This window comes from Danio rerio, chromosome 7, assembly GCF_049306965.1.
Source record: "Danio rerio strain Tuebingen ecotype United States chromosome 7, GRCz12tu, whole genome shotgun sequence".
NCBI classification, from domain to species: Eukaryota; Metazoa; Chordata; class Actinopteri; order Cypriniformes; family Danionidae; genus Danio; species Danio rerio.
Window position 1 is genome coordinate 29,681,075 of NC_133182.1, and position 23,335 is coordinate 29,704,409.

At 35.1% G+C, this 23,335-nt stretch overlaps 1 protein-coding gene across 24 annotated transcripts in view; it reads right to left on the reverse strand.

The window, feature by feature from the left end:
• Positions 1–23,335, reverse strand: part of vps13c (vacuolar protein sorting 13 homolog C) — a 96,254-nt gene that overhangs the window by 29,122 nt on the left and 43,797 nt on the right. For 13 of the 24 annotated variants that reach the window (XM_073908568.1, XM_073908565.1, XM_021477848.3 and 10 more), the window contains 25 exons: positions 22,128–22,275; positions 21,925–22,033; positions 20,992–21,119; positions 20,741–20,897; positions 20,190–20,269; positions 19,623–19,682; positions 18,807–18,960; positions 18,587–18,706; positions 18,190–18,293; positions 16,157–16,324; positions 15,771–16,075; positions 15,419–15,566; positions 11,522–11,654; positions 11,298–11,425; positions 11,028–11,188; positions 9,254–9,507; positions 7,961–8,199; positions 7,221–7,313; positions 5,964–6,419; positions 5,508–5,663; positions 4,223–4,481; positions 3,646–3,806; positions 3,381–3,502; positions 2,130–2,427; positions 132–521 (listed from right to left, as the gene is read on the reverse strand). In XM_073908568.1, coding sequence (XP_073764669.1) covers positions 132–521; positions 2,130–2,427; positions 3,381–3,502; positions 3,646–3,806; positions 4,223–4,481; positions 5,508–5,663; positions 5,964–6,419; positions 7,221–7,313; positions 7,961–8,199; positions 9,254–9,507; positions 11,028–11,188; positions 11,298–11,425; positions 11,522–11,654; positions 15,419–15,566; positions 15,771–16,075; positions 16,157–16,324; positions 18,190–18,293; positions 18,587–18,706; positions 18,807–18,960; positions 19,623–19,682; positions 20,190–20,269; positions 20,741–20,897; positions 20,992–21,119; positions 21,925–22,033; positions 22,128–22,275 — 4,531 coding nt within the window. The remainder of the gene's footprint in view (positions 1–131; positions 522–2,129; positions 2,428–3,380; positions 3,503–3,645; positions 3,807–4,222; positions 4,482–5,507; positions 5,664–5,963; positions 6,420–7,220; positions 7,314–7,960; positions 8,200–9,253; positions 9,508–11,027; positions 11,189–11,297; positions 11,426–11,521; positions 11,655–15,418; positions 15,567–15,770; positions 16,076–16,156; positions 16,325–18,189; positions 18,294–18,586; positions 18,707–18,806; positions 18,961–19,622; positions 19,683–20,189; positions 20,270–20,740; positions 20,898–20,991; positions 21,120–21,924; positions 22,034–22,127; positions 22,276–23,335) is intronic. The other 11 variants (XM_073908570.1, XM_073908571.1, XM_073908569.1 and 8 more) reach the window with 1 other exon arrangement.

The window sequence follows — 23,335 nt, forward strand, 5'->3', positions numbered from 1 at the left end:
GATCAACAATATTCAAAAATATCTTCCCTTTTGATCAACAAAGGATCAACTCTCCCTATTAAATTGGCATGACATGATCAATTTAACACTTTTTTATTTGCTAAAATAACTACTAAAGAACCCAATCCAACCTTATTCTTGCTGAAGATATTCTTCTTCTTAAAAGAGAACAGAATCACATCTCTGAAGTCGGACGGGTGTTTCACAAAGGTATCCTCGGCTCGATACTGCAGCACACGGGACGTCTTATTGATGATCCAGTATGGGCTATGAACAGAGAGGATGAATTTGCCGCTCACACGGGACACATGCACACACACATCCACGGTCAGTGCCTCTCCGGTGTCGCAGTTGAAGCAGATGGTGATGAACTCAGGCATGTCTCTGCTAATCCTCATACGGCCAGTCCAGTTACGACCTTGGTACTTGATCAAAATAAGCTCCATTATTTCACCGCTAACGTTCGAGTTCAGCACATCTGCTGCACTGCCCTCCTGAAGCTCATAGATGTCTGCAGAACCCTGTAGGAGACGTGATGGAGTTTTGATAAATGACTGGCTGTGGAATGTTAAACTGATTTTCATTCAAAAAATACGTTTTTAGAATAGGAGTGTTTCACACTGAAAAAATTGACCATAGTTTTTTTTTGTTGTTGCTGTAACAAATGAATACTTTTATAAAACAAAGATGCTGCATTTTTGGAATTAGATACTGTAAAACCTGACAGTAACAACTATAATATGGCTACAAAAGATTGTGTAGATATAAAAAAAAAAAATCATATTTTGATATTCCTATTTGTCAGATAATGCTGACAGTATTTATCATAATTTCCACAAAATATTAGGCAACTATTTTTAAAAAGTCTTAGTTCACTCAAACGTTTAACTTTTGTTATTAATTACTGACCCTTATATAGTTCCAAACCCCACAGACCTTCATTCGTCTTTTGACCACAAATTAAGATATTTTGGATTAAATCAGAGCTTCCTCATCCTCCACAGACAGAAATGGCCCCTAGACGTCCAAAGTCCAGAAAAAGAACCCAAAACATTGTCCAAACATTCGATGTGACTTCAGTGGTTCAACTGTAATCATATGAAGAACCCCTTTGACAAAAATTTGTTTGAGTAACTTTTTGTTTGCCAAAATCCTTTACATTAGATCAAGATGAACATTTACTACTGTATGGGAAATACAGTGTTTGTGTGTTGTGCTGCTGACTGATTTAGAAGAACAAAGTCACTTTGGCTCACAAACGTGTTCTTGGAGCTTTATCCTATTACAGTTGAACCTTTAATCTTTACTACACTTTGAACATCTTAAGACCGTTACTACATACATTATGGAGTATGAGGGAGCTCTTAGAACTCATCTAAAACAATGAATTTCTGTCTCAAAAATCAACGAAACACAGAACTTCCATTTTTGGGTGAACTATCCCTTTAATATTGATATTAAAATACAAAAGATTCTTAAGCACTAAATCAGAATGATTTCAGGCTTTCTTGTAGTTTATATAGTGAGATGCTGCTTGCTGCAATGCCACTTGGCCTCAAATTGGGGGGGGGACTCCTCCTCCTAAAAGCTGTTTTAATGTGTACAGCCTAGCTGGAGCTCAAGTTTCCACTTGCTGGAGCTCAGCTCAGCTCTGCCCAAGTACTGTAGCTCTGCAGTGAGCACCACTTGCAAATAATAGACCATGATGCTATCAACACTAACTTGGCAGATTTAATTTTCAAGGAAAGCAAGGACCAATTAAAATAAGTGTATCTTCAATTCAGTGTATGCCAATTTTGGATTAAATCTTCTTCCAAATGCGTAAAAAAGTAAACGTAAATCTATGTGTAGTAAATGAGTGCAGAAAGATCACATGACACTGAAGTAGCTGCTGAAAATTTAGTTTTACCACCACAGTATTAAACTGCACTTCAAATATAGAAACTAATTAAATAAGTTAATAAATAAATAATTATTATAATAAAAATATTATTTAATTAAATTATGATACTTAAATTATTATTTTTTTTAAATGTAATATTTTACAAACATAATAAAAAGCTTGCTGCCCCTTAACTTTTAAATATTAAATGTGTTCTAGAATACTGTAACTGTAATAATGCACACACCTCCAGCAGATATCGGATCGAGTAGGGTAGCAGGTTTTTGACTGTGACAGGTGGGTGCAGATGGATGAGGTAAGCAGGGTCCCATTCCACTTCCCCATGATTGGCGATGTGGCTCAGGTCATCAGGCATGGCCAGTGTGTTTACCACCAGCGGCAAGAAGTTGCTCTCTGTTGCAGGACACTGCAGCACTGCATGAACCTCTGAGCTCACGTGAACCTTCTCTTTCCATGCGATGCATGTGGTCGACGCACGATACAGATTTTCCAAAGGACCAACGGGCAGCAAAAACAGTTGACTCCTGTAGAAACACATATTGCACAGAAGACTATAACATGAAGCAAAGCAGCACTAGTAGATGATTTTACAGTGCAGTGGAGAGGTGTTAAAGATTCTAGGAAGTAAAATACTTCATTAGGAAAACAGAACAACAATAATAAATGTTCGGTTTGTGTGTGTGTGTGTGTGTGTGTGTGTGTGTGTGTATATATATATATATATATATATATATATTTCTCTATATATATTTATATTTCTCTTTAAGTTATCAATGACAGTCAGTTTCCAACATTCTTCAAAATATTGTCTTATGTGTAAGAAAGAAAGGTGGGTAAACTTTCCCTTTGATTTATTGTATTATACCTGTTGGCTCTATTTACACCTAGTGTTAAGATACATTTTCCGCTGTGTCTACTTGTGATCTGATAACATCTTTTTATCAAGTGTAATCTGGTCTTTTTCAAAAAGGACATGTCAACAGAACGAAAAATATATATCAAACAAACAGAAATGATAATAGCATACACTTTAAATGTCAAGCCTTAACATGTATTTAAAGCAAAACACTTGGAATGTGATGAATAAGCTATGAAACACTCAACTTTCGGCTTGAATTCAAATACACCATATGCACACTTTACATGAATCAATCATACTTGATAGTATGCGTTAAATTGAATATATTATTCAGCATTAAATTAAACAGCATTAAATTATTCAAAGCACATTTCAAATGTGAAAAACTAGCCTCCTGTTTGGTTTCCATTTGGATCAGATTAAAGGAAATTAAAGTTCTAAACTATAATTGCATATGCTATAGTATAGTTGTATAGTTATTAAATTGATAGTTGTATATTTATTAAATTGATATATGGTTACAGATTGTTGTTACAGTTGCTACTTATTATATTTGACTCATTTGAATACCAAACAAAATGCAAAGATTCACTGAAAAAAAGCGGGAAGCATCCACACCTGTATGCTTCCAGAGGGACATGGCACTCCTTCTCAGGCTCAGCGACCCCCACATTCACCATTCCGCCAAGCTCAGAGGAATACTTCAGAATGGCAAAAGGAACTGAGAAATGGTTCTTTATCTGTTAACACACAATTAGCATGTAGTGAAAAAATGAATAGAAATAGATATGACTTAAGCAAGGTCATTTTCATGAATGATTATTTTTTCATCCAGACAGGTGCACAGATGTATATTCTCTACAGGTAATGTGAGCAGACGGACCTGTAGGGGGGAGCGTACGGTGATGACCTTGTTGCCCTCGCTGGCATCAATCTGAAGCAGCACAGACACCGATTCTTCTTGCATGGGTTGTCTGACATTATAGAGTCTGCGGCCCGGCTTGCCCAGAGGAATATTCGAAATCTCACTGTAACCTGACGGAACTGCACACGAGACATTTAGAATTTGGATTAGGGTATATATCTAAAACATAACATATACAGCCAAGGAGTATATGCCAAAGAGTCTTGTTTACAGGTGTTTAAATTCATTTTTAGACAACACAACCAATGCATTTACTTCAGAATGGTTAAGAAATCAATATTTGGTGGAATAAACCTGATTTTCAATTGTAACACATAATAATATTTACTAGTAGAAACTATTATTCTGTAAATGACTACTTATTAATTTGAAAGTAGACAAATATATTAAACAAATGTTAACATTTCACCCCAACACATACAAGTAATTTTAGAGAAACTAAGAATTTTCAAGTAGTCTCTTAATGGTTTCCATATCTGCAGATCTAACTTTCATTTAGGTGTGTGTGCAGATATTTTTTGTCTGTGTTACTCACCTATGCTGAGATTGAATAAGCAGCTTTCCTGCCTCTGCAGGGCAGACTGTCGTGATGAACGCTCAAACGAGGAATATTCTAAATCCAGACTTTTATCCACAGCCAATTCGTGCACTTTGCCCAGTGTGGATGAGCCAGGCACACGTAGGTTTGCACTGTGCTGAACAATGAGAGCAACGCCTAAAGCATTGCGGATGGTGAATGGAGATTTCTCCTTCAGGGAATGGTCAAATGTGGAGGCTGTGCTCTCTGAGAATGCCTGCCAAGAGACAAATGCATAAACAAATTTAATGTGTATAAAAAATGTTCTGATAATGTTACACGTATACACAACCATTTAAAGGTTTGGGCGTGAATGTAATTATTTTCCTATGATAGTGATGCTGAATTTTTAGCAGCCAATACTATCTTATGTGTTTTCTAATCCTTCATAAATTATTTGGTCCATTGAAATTAACATTTTTTTTTAGATGTTAGTTTCAGTCAGTTAGATTTGAGAATATCTATTAGCTAGTGTGCTCCAAAACAGTGACAAAAATCACATTGAGAATATATATATCCAATATAAATATCCAATGTTTCCCAGAGATGGGTTGCAGCTGGAAGGGTATCCGCTGTGTAAAAAAAACATTTGCTAGATAAGTTGGTGTTTCATTCCGCTTGGGACTAAGCCAAAAAGGGACTAAGCCGAAAAGAAAACGAATGAATGATGAATAAATATCCAAAGCTTGCAGCTTGTCACTTCCAACTAAATGGATCATCAATTTTTTTTTTTCGCATCACCTCATACTTCAGTTTTTTATCAAATCTTGACCAATCAAATTCTCTCTAGTATCTGACATGCCCCGCTCATATGCTTTTCATTTGATGCGTTTAAACTCAACCACTCTCACAGGCAGAGCTGTGATAAAACTAAACACTATTGGTTGTTTTTATAGAAGGGGAGGAGTTACTTTGTCCCAACCTCTCTTCCTATTTTCAGTTAAAATTACATCAAACATTAAATAAGAAATGCACATTTCAAAGTACTTAACAGAACCTTTTATATGCTGATTTATTATCAATCTTTAAAAAATGCTTGGACTGTTTTTTAAACCATAATATTTTCAGTCATAACAAATCAAAACATTTGTTATTTTAACCAATTGTCATTTTCTGAAAAACTAAAAAAAAATTACATCCACAATTCTATTCTACTGCTGGAAAGGCAAATAAAAAGCATTTATCATTTTGAGAAAATGCATGTAATTTACATGAATGCTGTTCTCGGGATAGAGCAGTTTACCTTAGCCAGGTTGTTGAAGACATTAAGGCAGCACTTGGACACTGTGATGTTCATGGTGTCTTTGGAGCATATGGTGATGGCTGTGCGAGGGTCTGGCAGCATAATAAAATCATCCCCAGGAACTGGACTTTTATCTCGTACAGGGTTATTCTTCATCTACACACAGAAACACATGCAAAAAATGACCAACAGAACACATTGCAAACCTCATTCCAAAAAAAAAAAAAAAAAAAAGTCACAGAAAAGCAGACTAAAAAACACCACAATTGTGCATATGACAAATAAATCTGCCATCCAAAGGGAAAGCACATTGACTATGCATTTGGCCAAAATTGATTTGGGCTTTGTGACATCTGTTCTGTGTTGTGATAAAGTTCAATTGTATCCTATGTTTAACATGGCGACGTAAAAACTTTAAAGATATTTTCTTAGTTTTAGTGTTTGCGGGGTTCTCACGTCCAATTTGAGGTTCCACCTGCGTTTCCCATTGTCCACCCTCTCCAGCAGTGGCTCCCATACTGCATGAGTCTCATTGAAGTAATTGACCTCTAGTGTCATATCTGCAGAAACACTGAGCAATGATGACCAGTTCTGAGCCGTAACGCTGAAGGACGACTCTGCAAGCAGCAGAGGAACAGTCCGATGGCCCAAACCGGACTCAAGCGTAACCTGCACCACCTTCACCGTTAATCCGAAGGTCTCTCCATCTTTACTGCTGTCCACATCTGTGAAGCTCTCGGTGACCTCAGAAGCTGTGTCCACTCCGAGGAACCAGTAGTTCGCATTAGCGACGCTCATCAAAGACCAGAGGCTGTTCTGGTCACCAGACTTCTGCTGTGACAGCTCTTCTTTGGGTTTGGGTGCCATGGCTGCTGTGATGGTTATGACGGTGTTGAGAATGATGGGAGAAATCTGATATAGCAAGATAGGGAAAAAGCATTTTTGCTTGATTATGAGTATGATGAAAACAAAAGATTTTAAATAATACAATGCTATATAGACCTATGAATAAAATAAAGAGACTGCTTCAAATTTTCCCTTTCTGGAGGTTTAACGAATGTTTTTAAAGTACTAATAGTACAAATAATACAATTTTTTATTATATAAACATTTTAGATTTTTATTTTTTTCAGATTTAAAATGAGATAAAATAGTTTTACTCTAACACAGGGGTGTCCAAACTCAGTCCTGGAGGGCCAGTGTCCTGCAAAGTTTAGTTCCAACCCCAATCAGACACACCTGGGCTAGTTAATCAAGCTCTTACTAGGCTTTCTAGAAACATCCTTGCAGGTATGTTGAGGCAAGCTGGAGCTAAAATCTGCAGGACACCAGCCCTCCAGGACCGAGCTTGAACACCCCTGCTCTAACATATGACTATCGCAAATGTTAAAATTTGCAAAAAAATATCTAAATATCAGAAAAATGGTTTCCTAATTTTTCTATAGCTGTATATTTACAAAAAATAATAGTAAAAAATGATCTTAACACAAAGTAACAGCAGCTTTGTACAGTAAAGCCATAATAAGTGCAGTTTAAGGATCAAATATTATACACTGTTGTTTAAAAGTTTAGGTTTTAATCAAATAAATTAACATTTTTATTCAGCAAGAATATTGTGATCAAATGTGGCTTTATGAGATTCTAAAAAAGATTTCAATTATAAACGATTTTGAACTATTTCACATTAAATCATTATGGCTAACAGAAAACCACCTTCACTATGACCTCCTCCACAGTCATTGAACCAGCTAACGGGGCATTGGCTGGCATTTTGGTCTCAAGTTCAACAGAGCACGGCCTCAGCACCTGCAGCGAAAACAAATAATCTGCATTACAAATGACACATTTCAGAGATAAGTGTAGGTTTTACAAAGAAAGTTTCATGACGAATAATATATACCGCCTTACTAGAAAAATATTGTACAATATGATATTGAGCTGGACCAACTTTTTTTGGATTACAGTGGGTATTCATTGTGGCACTGGGAATCTTACGCAACACAATACCCCTTTTTAAATTACAAATAACATACATTTTTACCCAACATATTGACAATGGAGATTGGGGATTTTCAATGGACTTAAGGTATTTGTGGTGGCAAAATCATGTGTGACAGTGATTTCTCTCTCAGGTTCTCTCAACTATTTTGCACAATTTGAGCCTTACAAATTTTATCATTGCCTTCCTATAACACTACAAAAAAAAATATGCTTTTAAAATTTTAAGATTAATTAGTTTCATACTACTGTACATAAGTTAGAGATAAAATAATTGCTGTCAAAAATATAATATGCTAAAAACACACTCATCATAAACTAATCAAACTCCGGACCATTTGCTAATTTAAAGGCCTTTTTTGTCCAAGCAGTGTATTTTCACTAATTTCTTTAAAATAAGCTTAAAACTTTCGAGTAAACATACTTTTTTCATATATAATAAGAAGTAAACATACTGTGGTCACAGCTATGTCACCCTCTGCTCTGATGAAGGGGCAGGCGAGCACTTTCAGGCTCCTGACATTGGCTTTCATGGTCTGACCGGCTTCTTCTGACAGCAGACTGAAATCACACTGGAACGAGGCGACCAGCGCAGGAGCATCTGCCTTCATGAGGTTAGCCACAAACACAACCTCTGGGTCCACCACAACTGCTCGTAGCTTGGTTCTCTGAGCTGGGACTGATGATAGATACACTGTTAAATAAAAATTCAAATCCTTTCTGATATAAAACATTCACATATTGTCTGACCAGTTAATTTAACATTCATTTTTAAGAGGAAAATTTTTTTTCAGCTAATGAAAATTTTTAAAGAGACCACTTGACAATTCTGTTCTCTGGGTTGACTGAAGTTATAAGATATGCTTGAGTAAAATTTAATTATGCATTTTATTCCATAAAGTTTCTGATAACATATAAAAAAAAACATTCCCATAGTAGTTAACATTTTTTTCCCAAGGAAATAAAAATTGATCAGACTAACAAGTGTTTTTACTTGTTGTTATTAAAAATCAGGGTTATTCCCTCAAGTATTGATCGAATGAAACATTTTTGAAGGCTACATTCAAATCAAATACCAGAAGAATGTGTTGTCTATTTACAAATATTGTGAAAAGTAAGATAAAAAAATGTTAAAATTGCTCAAACCATACACAATAAAGAAATAGTGGATATTCTTATATGGTCATCAATGGAAATGTTATCTGGTGGTGATGTCTGGTACTGCGCCCAAACAAAATCTTAATGAAAAGTCATTTTTTGAGATATAAACTTCAAATTTGGATTTTTATTTGATCATATATTTAGCTTTAATTTTCTGACACTTTTAAGGTAATATATGTTTTGTAAAATACAAGTTCTATATAATATTTAAAAATATAAATGTATAGTTTTATTGTTTTTATAAACTTCACGGCACATAACTTATGTTATTGAGATTTTTCACTTCAGCTAAAATCTGAAAATTGTCATGTTTAAAATGAGACCAAGTTTAAATCTATGCACCAATTAAAGTTAAGCTTGAACATTTATACATCTATGCTCAAACAGTGGGGCGACAGCACAGGGTTAACTCGTTTGAATATAAGGCATTGCTATTGTGTTTTTAAAAATAAGCCAAGTGGTCTCCTAATATTTTCCATAGCTGTATATTGACAACAATTTTTCAGGTCCTAAGCTTGCTTTACTCATTATCTTATTATCTTATATTTAACCTGTAACTTCTGAATCTTTAACAGTATCATCCACACCTGCTTTAGGTTCAGTGTGGATTTTAGGTTCAGAGACGTATTTGAGTGGCAGCTGGTTGGTTTTCTCTCTCTGTGTGGGTGGACTCGTGGGCAAGGCTTGTACAAAAAAGTCAGCGACAGCCAGCAAGAACTCAACGCTAGCACACAGATAGAGCTTCTGCAGCACAGCGACCACTGAACGTTCATCCACACTCTGAGAATACGTCACATCAATCATGGGCTCTGATGTCTCCTCATCACGCCTTCCAAGCATCCTACAGGGGAAAATATTATCAGTGATCAGAAAAGAGGGGTGAAGCCAAGAAACATGACTCTATGCAAGGTTAATAATTCATTGTTTACTTTTAGTTAAATATGTGCTAGCTTGGTGAGTGTAAGGTACTTCAAACAATAAAGAAAAAGAAAAAAAAATACTTACAGCATTTCTTATATATAATAACCGTAACATTACAATATAATCCTGTGATTTAGAGCTTTTTAGTGCAAAGTAACAAACATAATAGTATACTATGATTATACTAGGGATGCTCCGATCAGGATATTTGCAGCTGATGTCGGATTCCTTGTCTTGGTGATCGGCCGATACCAAGTATCGATTCTGATGCTTCAAGCTTTATATAACTTTGCTATTGCATAAAGTGCATTTTCCCTTCAAGTATGATAAAGTGGAGATATCTCCTTAATTAAAGATGCTGAATATATCCCTTAAACATGTCTCTTATAACTATTTAGTGTAATGGTTGAAGCACTTTTACTGAAAATTATACATTTTTTGGAAACATTACAAATGATGGAAGAATTCAACATGTATCAATGAAGAAAAAGTTTAGAGCGCATATTTGATGCATGAGTAAAATGCACATCTATAAATCCATAGTTCTTCTTTCATAAAGAAAATAGGCCTGTAAACTAATGTTTATTACAACAAGTATATTACAACAAGTTATATTATGAATTATATATTAAAGTACAAAAAAAGTTGTACTTTTTTCCCCATAAAATTACAAAAATTACAAAATTACAAGTTTCAGAAAACAAAGCCATATTTTTTTGGCTTCAATGCTTCGATTTAAAAAGCATTTAGATATTTGGACTAGAAACAAGGCAAACAACTCTTAGTAAGAATAAGATTTTTTGCAGTGTATACATGCTATCATACTATAATATATGAAGTTGAGGTCAAACTTATTATAATTACTTTAATTATTTTAAAAATAATAATAAAACAAAATAAAAGTGCTTTTTAACATATAAAAACTTTTTTAAACAGAAAGTTAATTACTAATTAGAAATGCATTTTTAAACTGATTCTTTCCCATGATGACAGTACATAATATTTTACTAGTAGGTAGTTCATCGTACATTGGGCATTGGACAACAGTGGTTTGTTCTGTAGCAAAAGAATAAATAAATAACTTAAAGGGACCAATAATATTGACCTAAAAAATTGTTTTATACATTTTAAAAAAACTGTCTGTTTTATTACAGTCAAACAAAAAGAAGAAAAAAAAGCATATTGTGTGGAAATTTCCTTGCTATATATATATATATATATATATATATATATATATATATATATATATATATATATATTTTTTTTTTTTTTTTTTTTTTTTCAAAAATATAAAAATCTATTTAAAAGTATTAAATTGTGAGTGTGTATATTTCAGAAGTGCTTATTACATTTTATTTCAGAACAAATAAATTTTTTTTTCATTAAAAAAACTAATTATATTAGTTAGTATTATGTTCATCTATTTTATATGTAAATCACCTGGACGTGACTCGTTGAATTCCACTCCTTCTGTCATCCAGTGTACATGTTGTGAGGATTGTGGAAACCTCCATGTTGCCATTATTAAGCATTTTCCCAGACATCTTCATTTTACACAGCATAAATTCACCTAAACACGACTTCTCCTCATGCACACAGGGCTACAAAGAGAGAAAGACATATATAAAACACACTCTCATACACAAACTTTCTTTATCAATGGAGTGCAACTGTAAACAGTCACCGATGTCCTGTTGGCTTCATACAGACCTGTGAAGGGTCATTATTATAGAGTGTGAGTCCAAGAGACTCTACATTAAAGCTGAATCTGACACTCTCCAGCAGTTCTGTCTCCTTCAGTTTACTTTCCGACAGCTTCTCCTCAAGAATCTCAGAGCCTACGCAAAACACACACATACACAAATCATCCACATTTATTGAGCTCTTTTTCAGGACAAAAAAACTAAAACATCTGTGTGTTTGTCTGCTCTCACCGGTCGCTGTACGAGCTCTGACAAGCACATTCTCTTGTCTGAGTGCTGTGTCAGACTGAATGTCGCTCGCCTCGCCGATGTTCTCCATCAGAATCCGCAGCAGGACGCTCAGGTCATCTTGACTCAGAGCCACCTGGAACACAGGCAGGAAACACAAGGATCTTGATTAATTTTCTTCACAATTCCATTCCAAATTTATAATTACATATTAAATTTATTAGAACAAGATCTCACAAAATATGGAAGGATAAAAATATGAGACAGACAGACAGACAGTTAGATGGTCTGATTGATTGATTGATTTTTTGATTGATTTATTGATTGATTGATTCAACCATTCATTTATTAATTTTCCTTAGGCTTAGTCCCTTTATTCATGAGGAGCATATGTTTTACACAGCGGATGCCCTTTCAGCTGCAACCCAGTACTGGGAAACACCTATACACTCACTCATTCACACACATACACTACGGCCAACTTAGTTCATTCGATTCACCTATAGCAAATGTCTATGGACTGTAGGGGAAACCAGAGCACGCAAAGGAAATCCACGCCAACACGGGGAGAACAAACTTCACACAGAAATGCCAACTGACCCAGCCAGGACTCGAACCAGCAACCTTTTTGCTGTAAGGCGACGGTTCTAACCACTGAGCCACTATCTTCTTAAATTTTAAAGTTAGCTTTCAATTTTCATTTTAAAGATAATATGGCAAAACAGTGTTGACATGATAGTCGAATGTATAACTTTGATGCAGTAATAACGAATAACCAATATTGATGTTAAATGTTATTGTTAGATTACACTGAGAAAATTGCCACTGCATTTGGGACATAAAATCTGTTCTTCTAAGTATTTTTTTCTCTACATTTTAAAATGCAAGTCAGTCTGGTGCACATTTTTGTGATAGAGCCTCAGTGCACATCACAATGGTAATTTTAACAGTGACAAGTGAACAGTCAATTTATAAGTCTTCACTGTATGAATTAAATATAGATTCATGTTTGTTAACTATACAACATCTGTAAAAAAGCAGTGAGAAAATCACTCTGTGTCTTTGTTTTCTTAATTAACATTGACATCAGTCTGTTTATTTACTGTAAGCCACTGTCACTTTAAAGCCAAAATTTACATTTTTTATTTTGCTGGCACACACTATTTCTTTAGGTGACAAATTAATCTGTGCAAGTTAATTTACTGAAAAAAAAAAGTTGTTTTGGCAATTTTCAACCAAAATCTGTCCATTTGCTTCCCTGTTTGGAGCGGCAGTCCTTGGGCTCTATTTTGACCATCCATGCGCAGAGTGCAAAGCGCAGGGCACAAAAGCATTAAGGGCGTGTCAGAATTCAGTTTTGCTATTTTAAGGATGGAAAAAACCACTAACAGGGTTGAGCTTATTCTCTTAATGAGTTATAGGTGTGTTTTGAGAATAAACCAATCAGAGTCTCATTTCCCATTCCCTTTAAGTCAGTTGCGTCGTGCCATAGTGCATTTGCTATTTACATGACGAACTTTGTAAGTGGAAAAACTGAATGCTTCACTAAAGAGAAAACAGGTAAACAGAGCATCTGCAGTACGAGAATTGATTCTTTACTTTCACTTTCACTCTCGTGGATAGGGAAACATGTTGTACACAAAGACATCTATTAGCCTATAAATAATTAATTTTGTTTGTTAAGCGCTAAGATTTGTTTCAAAACTATTTCTAAATTCTAAGTCCTAATTTCCAGCAAACGAATAAATTAACAATAATAATGAAGTGTGTTAGAACAACTGAGTTATATCCTACACATGCTATGCCTCATTTGGTCTAAAACCTGACAGGTGGGCAAATCTAAGCTTGCTTTTAATAAAACTAATATAAATATGCATATAATAAATACTACTACTAATAATAATAACATTAAACAAAAGCATATTGTCATGAATAAACTAAAAAAGCCCCCAGAGATGAAGAAGGCATGAAAGTGTGGTTTTAATATTTATGTAGGCTAGAAAATAATCATTTTTGTAATATTTCAATCCTTTAATTCTTTTTTATTTGTAAAGATATTTGCATATTGCTGTACATCCTGTCTGTATTAAGCAATGTGTAAGCGAGGTGCACAAATAACGTGCTCTGCACTGAACTATAGACCTGCATTTATCTGATCTATTAAACCGACTATTTTAGTTCCTCAAAATACCAGTGCGCCAGCAATGCGCCTTAATACGCCTCCTTTTTTAGACCAGAACGCCTATGGGCGCACATACAGTATGAGCGCAAATGCATTTGCCATTTAAACAGCGTGGTGCAAAACGTCCAAACGACTCTTGCACCAAGCTAAAACTAGCAAACAATATTTGCAAAGCGTCTTGCGTCTCATTGTGCAGGTTCAGTATGGTTGTAGTGTGAGTGCAAAGTGCGCCTAAGCCCTAAACTGAAGACACGACATTAATTTTAAATAGAACTGTGAACCTACACTGGTCTCACGTTTCGGTTCGGTTATGATTATTATGCCATCAATTCGGTTCAATTTAATAACTCGGTGCATCACAGTGCATTGACGATTCTTTCCATACACAATTACCTCACAGTTACCTCACGCCAGCTGGTCAAAGGTCAAGAGAGAGAGACAGAAATGAAGTTTTCTTCATAGCAGGGGCTTCAGCTGTGTTTTAGTGAAAGATTGTCCAGCAAATACACACGCAGTGAAATGTGCAGTTTCTGCATTTTTAATTTGTTGAAGCCATTTCATTACTCACACTCGCCCGACTCGCCATAGTAAGCTACCGCAATACAGAGCATATGAGATAAATGATGTCAGTACATAATAACCGGTTATGATCTATTACTGAACCGATGCCGAATTGCCTGCGTCTGCATCATGGTTCACCAAAATTATTTTTGAAACCCCTACTTTTAAGGGACTGTTTCATATGGATTTATTAATCATTCTTACTTTTCATTGAACGAGAACTGTCATAGTTTGTTAAAGATGCAAACCCCTCGCTGCACATCAGCTGCATCTTCAGCAAACCTCCTAATATGTGCAGCGCAATGACTTTTATGATATCAATGTAGTGGATCTGTTCGGCAAAATATTTCACTGCATGTAACTGCATCCCAAACGACTAAAACAATTTAACTAAAGCAATCTCCACTGTGTCCAAGCGAGAGCACTGCTCTTCCTGTTAAACTGAACAGTCGCATCATCAATGACGTAAGCGTGCTCCAGCTAGGAAAGCAAAATGCAGGATGAGTGCAGGCCATCGTGGGAGAGGGAAGGGGGCACAATTGCACTTCGGCACGGTTCAAAGCACCTGTACCTGGTGTGAGTGTGCCCTTAGTTTGCTATGATGGAACAATGCGCAAAAAGAAAGTCCCGCCCCCTACTCAATATTTAATTCAGATAGAAGTACATAAACATGTTAAAATAAAAGAGTCTTAGCAACTTCTGGTTCATGCAGACTTTAAGATTCATTAATAAAATTAAACAACAATTGTCAATTTAGTTTCATTTCTAAACGTTATAATCACACAAAATCTGCAGAAACCAAGCCCCACCCCCAGAGTATCGTCAGTCTACAGCGGTGGATGATTGGCTCCTGTACTAGAAGGAGGGTTTTATATGTCATATAGCGAACAATGAATGGCTTTTTTACTAGTAGGCAGGGCTTTATTCACCATATTGACCATTAAACTTTTCCCTATATAAAAGATACAAGTGACATATCTTGTGTATTCTATGGTCTTTGCTTAAACACAAATGTAATTTTGACTTGTGTGATTTTTTTATTTTTTGGTAAATCCTTAAGTTCGCTCAGAAGTATGTCACAGAGTGGAAAACCTTCTGCTCACAATACGGCTTTGTCTATAAATTAAAGAATACATCCTGCAAAGATGTGAACAGACCTTCATTGGCTTCAGATCTCCATCCACTTCTATCGCAGCCATCTTCTGGTACCACGATGATGCCAAGTTACGTTTAACCGACAGAACCAAATTAACAGGCTCCAACAGTTTCGAGCTAGTCTGATCTGAGTCCAGCTCCATGGAAATTCTGAGGACACCAAAACAAGTGTGCATAAGAGGAAAAGCATACATAGGAGAGAATAATGGCTAGCTAGAATCTGGACTTTGAAAACCCATTAAATGAATTCTGTTCATTTAATTATCTGATCTTTTAATAGACACATATTGGATATAATTATACTTCGAAAAGCAAGTCTGAGAATCCTAGATAAGCCACGTGGCAATGTGCTACCTGGACAGTTTTAGCTGAGTGAGCTGTATGTCCATATTATCTATGACAGCAGGCAGCGGACGGCCTTCCACTGGGAGCAGTGAGAAGCGGTTTCCCACAGTAATGAGACCCAAGTCTGCCTCCACAGCATTGTGGGATGTGGAGGACTGAGGGATTATGATAAGGGGGGCCTTCAGTTTGATGTCCATGGCGAGTCTGAAGCTCTTCTGTGCAAAATCCCTCACGCTGGAAGCTGCTTTCTCTGCAGCCTGAGCCGTGGCAGCACTGAGAGCCTCTTTCGCTTCCTGGAAGTTATTACTGAAATTCTGTTAAGAGAGAAAGCAAATGTAGGTTTAGTGTGCTCGAATCGAATTGGCGCAGAGGTCATGTGTGCAGTTCGAACCCACCAGCAACGACATGAAGAATTTGTGAAGGTAGACCACTTGAATACAGCCCACGTTGAGTTTCACTTTGCCATCGACCTTTGAAGTGTCTGTGTAGCCGGCCCCCTCAGTGGCTTTGGGCGTCAGACTCATGCTGAAGCTGAACACCTCATCGCCTACGATGGAGATGGCCTACAGAACCACAAATAACAGATTATACACTTCAGCTCTACTTTTTTTAAAAGCCAAAGTAAATCTTTAAAATTAAATAAAATGATAATAAAGTAATGAAAAACGAATAGCCATACAGACAGTGGTCAAAGGTGAAATGATTAACAAAGGATGCAGTAACTAGATTTCTGAAAAACTTTGATGTTGGCTAGAAAAAGACTAGCCTGAAATGTTTAAATAAAGTTATAAAAGATGTTTAACATTTGGATAGCACACTTAACACACTGTTAGCAGGTATTGACATTGCTAATAAGATTAGCACATTGCTACCATGTTTTAGAATTTTGCAAACCGATGTTGTGAAAACAGTAAAATATTACTAATATAATAGATTAAGACACCTTTTAATAAAAGTAACTAATTGTATTAAATAGCTACTTTTTTAAAGAATGTGAAAGTGCATGTTATTTTAGCAAGGTTTTTTTGTTATCCTTAAAATTAATATATTACTTTTTATCCAACACTGTTGCCAATATGCTTTTGCACATTTCTGTCATATTTTATTGTAACAACATGTTAATGCTTGGCCAAATCATTAGCTGATTGGGCTGGGATACCAACTGAAATTACCAGCTATAATGTGCTTGACTAGCCTAGACAGGCTGGGAGTCAAACAGAGATGCTGATATTATGCTTAAGTAAATTGTAAATTATAAAGCATAAACTAACATGTTGTTTATGTTTAACACATTAATAGCATAAATGAACATGTTAGCAAGGATGTTGCTAACATGTTTAGAACATAATCTGTTGTTACCATGTTTAACACTATGTTAGCATCAAACAAAATGTTGCTAGCATGTTTTCAACAATGTCACTGTGTTGTTTACATGTTTTAAGACTATGCAAACATGGGTCAACACACTGATGACATGTTTCTAGCATGTTTTAAAAAACAGAGTTAGCATTTTAACATGTTTCTAATTTGTTGCCTTAACATATTTCTATGACGTTTCAAAAATGGTTAACATTATTAAATAAACAAGTCGCTAGCATGTTTCCGAATGTTTGAAAGGTTGCTAACATGTATTAGCATGAATGTCTAAACATGTTTAGAACATAATGCGTTGTTAGCGCTTTTAAACACTATGCTAGCATCAGACTGCATGTTGCTAGCATGTTTGTAACAATGTCACTGTGCTGTTTACATGTTTTAAGACTATGCAAGCATGAGTCAACACACTGATGACATGTTTCTAACATGTTTTAACACAAAGTTAGCATTTGTAACATGTTTCTAATATATTGCCTTACTACATTTCTATCATGGTTCAAAATTGGTTAACATTGTTAAATAAACAAGTCACTAGCATGTTTCCAAATGTTTGAAAAGTTGCTAACATGTATTAGCATGAATGTCATTAACATGTTTAGAACATAATGTGTTGTTAGCATGTTTTAACACTATGCTAGCATCAAACTGCATGCTGCTAGCCTGTTTCTAACAATGTCACTGTGTTGTTTACATGTTTTAAGACTATGCAAGCATGAATCTGCATAATGATGACATGTTTCTAGCATGTTTTAAAACAGAATTAAAATAATTAACATGTTTTTAATATATTGCCTTAGCACTTTTTTATCGTGGTTCAAAAATGGTTAACATTGTTTAATAAACAAGCCGCTAGCATGTTTGAAAAGTTGCTAACATGTATTAGCATGTTGCTAGAATGTTTCCAACATGGTTAACACATTATTAGCAATAATCAATGTTGTTTTTTTTTACAAATTCTGTCAGGGGAAAAGGAGAAAATTAAATAGTACATCATTGTATACTAGCTTACCCAAGCCAAAATAAAAAATGTCTTGTGGTCAGAATAACTTACCTTCTTGTGAATTGTTTTTGAATCCACATTTATGACGATGAAGTCACGCAGACGTGTGAACATGTGCGTCTGAGTTCCTTTCATTTGAAGAGAACCGTCTAATCCTACAGAAGGAGAGAAAGAAAAAGAGGGTCTTGTGTAAATAAAAGGGTCTTTTGCCAAAAATCTGCATATTAGAATAATTTCTAAAGGATCACGTGACAAGGAATGGAGCTAATGCTGCTAAAACTCAACTTTTCCAGGAATAAATTGCATTTAAGAATATAAATGTTTTTTAAAAACTGTTATTTTAAATTGGAATTATATTTCACAATTTTACGGTTTACTGACACGCTAAAAGCTTACAGTATATAGCATCTTGAGGTTTTACATTTTCAAAACTAAACTATATTCTTACCCTGAATCTTGATGTCAGCCATGTTGCTCTTCTGGTCACAAACTAACACGTTAAATGCTCCGAGCTGCATATTCACCATCAAGTCAATGATGTCACCATCAGATGGAGAGCTCAGTGCAGCTGAGACACAAACAATCCTTCATTACTGCATCCTTAATACTTCAAAGACCAATGCTGAGTTTGTCAGCTTTAATCGTTAAGTTTGTCTGTGTGTGCTTACTGGATTTAGCTGAGGTAGTTTTCATATCTTCAGACTTTCTGCTCTCTCTCTCAGGTGAGGGAAGGCTGCTGGTGGACAGAGCGGCAGACAGGAAGTCCATGGTAGATAGCAGAGCCTCAGTGTGCAACATCAAGTCAAGCGAGGAAAACACCACCTGAAGACACACATCAGTATGAAGTTCTTCTGAAGTTAAGATGAGACACTAAATAAACAAAAACACTGCTTGGCTTTTTGATTCACAGTGGGGTTTTTTTTTGGACAAAACAACATCCAAATACCTATTCAAGTGTTTCTTTGTGGCTGCAGAATTCTGTAATAAATTACAGTACATATTTCTAAAAGATAATAATTTCTTCTGCTTTCAGCTATAAATTTCAGCAGCATTTACATACACTAAACTTCACAGTTTTATTTATATCTTAGGGTTTTAAGATATTAGGGTTTTACATAGAAATATTCATGGTAATATTTTTGCCTGATTATAAAATATTGTATTTTTATTCTATAAAATCTTTTGGAAAAAAAATTAAATATTTATAAATATATATAATTAAGTGAACATTGAACATTACTTTATTCAAACACATGCATAAGTGCTTCTTTAAATAAATAATGCCTGATTTGCTTGTTAAAACAAAATCTTTCAGAAAACTTGCAACAAAAAATTAAGCAATTTTCAATGTAAATCAATCCACCAGGGAATTATGGCAATAAAGTAAATTTTAGCTATTTTTTAACCCTATACACTTGCAATTATTTTGCCCTAAAACCTCAATCTAAAAACTGCATAAGATTACATGATGCTCAGATGCTTACGTTCATCTTCTGCTCAGTATTTTGGTAAAGGCTTGCAAAGTTTGGCCCATTTCGATCAGCCTACAAAGATAAGAAAGAAACAAGATTAAGATCTCCATTCATAAAGTGGAACACCTGCTTCATCTGTGTCAAGACATCTCTCCTAAAATCAATAATAGACAACCTATAATCAAAGTTTGTTAATCACAACAGCTATGCATTTAATCCGGCCACAATTAGTATGCATTCATATATCTAGTCCTTTAGCTGTATACTTGTTTGACAGTCTCAATGAGGAAATGGCCCTCAGAAGGACCCAAAATAAGAACCACTTAAAAAACATTAAAGAGCACAATGGCTGGCTACAATTGCCCTGATGCCTTGATCGTGCTATGAATTCATGTACTGACCTAAATTAATAGTTAAAAGAGCTAAAAGCCTGCCTAGACATGAAATGCTCTGCCACTAGTTAACTCTAGCATGCATTAAAATGGAAACATTCAACACAATAATAAGTTTTGAGTGATGCCCGCATAAAGCATTTTATAATTAAAGATACATGCATGTATAAATCATGTTGAGAGTTACCTTGAAATATTTGACTTCAAGAAGATCTGCTCCTGATTCTGCTGAAGAACTGATTATGCAGAGCGGTTCTCCATTTGAATCTGCAAAAAGACATATGCACATGTTTATTGGTGGACAAATATGATTATTTTAATATATAAATAATATGATAAAATCTAAAATTGTGTTAATTTATAATGCAAGGGGTTTTGTACATTTTATGAAGATAAACATATTGACTAAATCATTTAGAGAGAACACATAAATCAATATTGAATTAGTTGTGTGAGCAAATCAAAGTTTTAAAATGTATATTTGTATGGAAAATAAGGCTTAAATCAAAATTAATTTAACTTCAGATGCAAAATAAATGAAGAATTTTAAATATTTGCATAGGAAAACAAAAATACTGCTGTTTTGCAGTGTATGCAACATTTATTTCATTTGAATTTTAAAATGTAAGATTTTTTACTCTAATTTAAAATATTTAAAGCCTAAAATGATCAAAGGTCGAACTTTTTAAGCCCTACATAAAACCCTTTTTGGCTGGTTTACAACCAAACTCTACAAACCAGGAAACTCTAGGCACTTCATGGAGATGGTTTTGATGTATGTTGTTGCCTCCATATCGTATTTTCGAACTTTGGTGTCAATTCCAAGCTGAGATACATCGAGAACCAAAAAAGGACTCTCGTCCCCATTTTTGGACTTTTTCAACATCAACATAACCTACAAGAAGACAAACACAGGGTTTTCAGCCCACACAAGAAGCCTAGTCAACAAAGCTGTTGTCTGTTGGACATTACATGAAAGTAAGAACCACCTTCTTGATTTCAAAATTGAGCAGCACATTGACAACATTCTCAGTGAAAGCACCGTTGGTCAACGCAGGTAGACTCCCTATACCCACTGGAAGTGTCTGCATCAGTCCTTCATCTATAACCGCTTCAACTGTAGAAGACGACAGGGTCAAATTAAGCCCTAGAAACTTATCAGTCAGTCCAGGGTTTTGTAGGACATTTTTCTGAATTTTGCAGCCTAAAATGACAAAGTCTATTAAAATATGGGACAACATTTTGCATTTCTTGTGTTGTTGTGCTGCAAAAATACAAGCAATAAATTGTATTTTTTAACCTCTTAAACCATTGTACTCTGTAACAATAACTGTACAGTAACTCTGAAAAAAAAACAGAGAGACATAAGTGTTTATCTTTTAACCCTATAAAGCATACGGTATCATATTTAATACTGAAAGGACACTAAATGATCAAAATAAACTTAATTGAAAAAGAATGATCATTTTGATCAGCAAATTCATTAGCATTAGAAAAATCATGTGAAAATGTATTTAGCAAATATAATGTAATTGATCGGTAAATCAACCTTTATTGCAGGTTTTCTGTATTGCATTGTGAGCTTTCATCATAAATTTAAACACATTAATCCTATTAAACAGTTAAAACCTACTGTACACTTAAATCCAAGTAAAGACTCTTGATTATTTCGATTATTTACAAGTAGTCCACAATACTAGTGTAAAAATAGAATTTACCTACATTTGTAATTAATAACAATTGTATTACAGTTGCTACTTCACCTTGTTTGAGATGTTAGGTGTATTAAACTAATTAAAAAAATAACAATTACATACTTTAACAATGGACTAATTTAAAATCATTTAAGCTCCTCTAAATTAAGTAGGATTTTGTTTTGCATTAAATTCTGAGTTCGCAAAATCACAAAATCCTGCTTATACCTTTAGCAGAAGCTTTTGTTCCCTCCACTGCAGCAGCCTTGCTTCCTTCGCCAATGTTCTCTGCTAGGATTCTCATGAGGACGCCGAGATCCTCCTGTCCAAGAGACATCTACACACACCAGATAAATATAGACCTTTAGTTTTCTCTCCAGGCAATAAGTGTGGGGTCTTATTTTAAATCAAACATTTCATGAAAGACTTACGTTCATTGACATGAGCACTCCATTGACCTCCACACCAGGAATTTTGTTGTACCAGGTGGCAGCCAAATTACGCTTGACTAAAAGTTCTAGATTTATGGGCTCCAAAATCTCAATATCTAGATGATCAGCATCATGCTTCAGGACAGTCCTGAGGAAACCATGTTAAATTAATAAGAGTTAGAAACACATTACTGAATTATTTAGTAAATTTAAGAGAGGTTGAGAAGACTAGAGACAATTTTCATTGGTGAAAAATTTTTTAAAATTGAAGGAGAATACTAGAACTTTATTTTAATTTGGTAAAGTAAATATAATTTTTTTTCATATTGTGTATATATATATATATATATATATATATATATATATATATATATATATATATATATATATATATATATATATATTAGGGCTGTAACGATACACGATATAAAATCGAAATCGCAACACTCAGATCTACGATCCTGTGTCGCGGTGTGATAAGGGAGAATCGCGACACACCCACCCCGTGATACCTTTCCAATAACGTCACGCGTGCCTGCAAAAGTTGAGCTAATTAACACTTTTTTCGTTCGACATTACAAGCACTGCTCCGTTTAAGCCCTCGCAATATTTAGCCGGGAGAGCTTGCACGAAGCTGTGTGTGCTGAATGTGTCAAGAATATCAAAAACAAAACCAACTTAACCCCGCTTGACAACCGACAACGCCAGAAACATTGCCAATGCTGTCAAAGCGGCCGGATTTTCAGCGCATATACGATGGTTTGCTCACACTGTTAATGTGGCTGCGCAGAGAGGGATGGGCGTTCACCAGATGTCAGGTAACAGCGCAAACTTTTCTGTAACCGTGCTGTGCGCTTTCTGTTTGAACCTTTGAGAGTGCTGACTGACAGGTGCGTGAGGTCAGAAAACACGACGAAGCTTTCAGTTAAAATAAACACAGTTTCTATAGTTATACTTTATTTAGAGATAAAGGTATATGGCTCTGCATATAATCACTCTATCTTGCTGGAGTTTATAGCCGTTTCGCTTTACTTCAGGACGCATTAACACCGCTCTGAAGGTCTAATCGTTGTTTTAAGTTATCCAGAGCTGTATGAATATACAAATCTTGAATATCAAGATTAAGTATTAAATATTACAATTGTAACAACACAGACAGCAACACTTTTGCACAAGATACCCAGCTGATTCAGTCTTTTCTTAAGAGG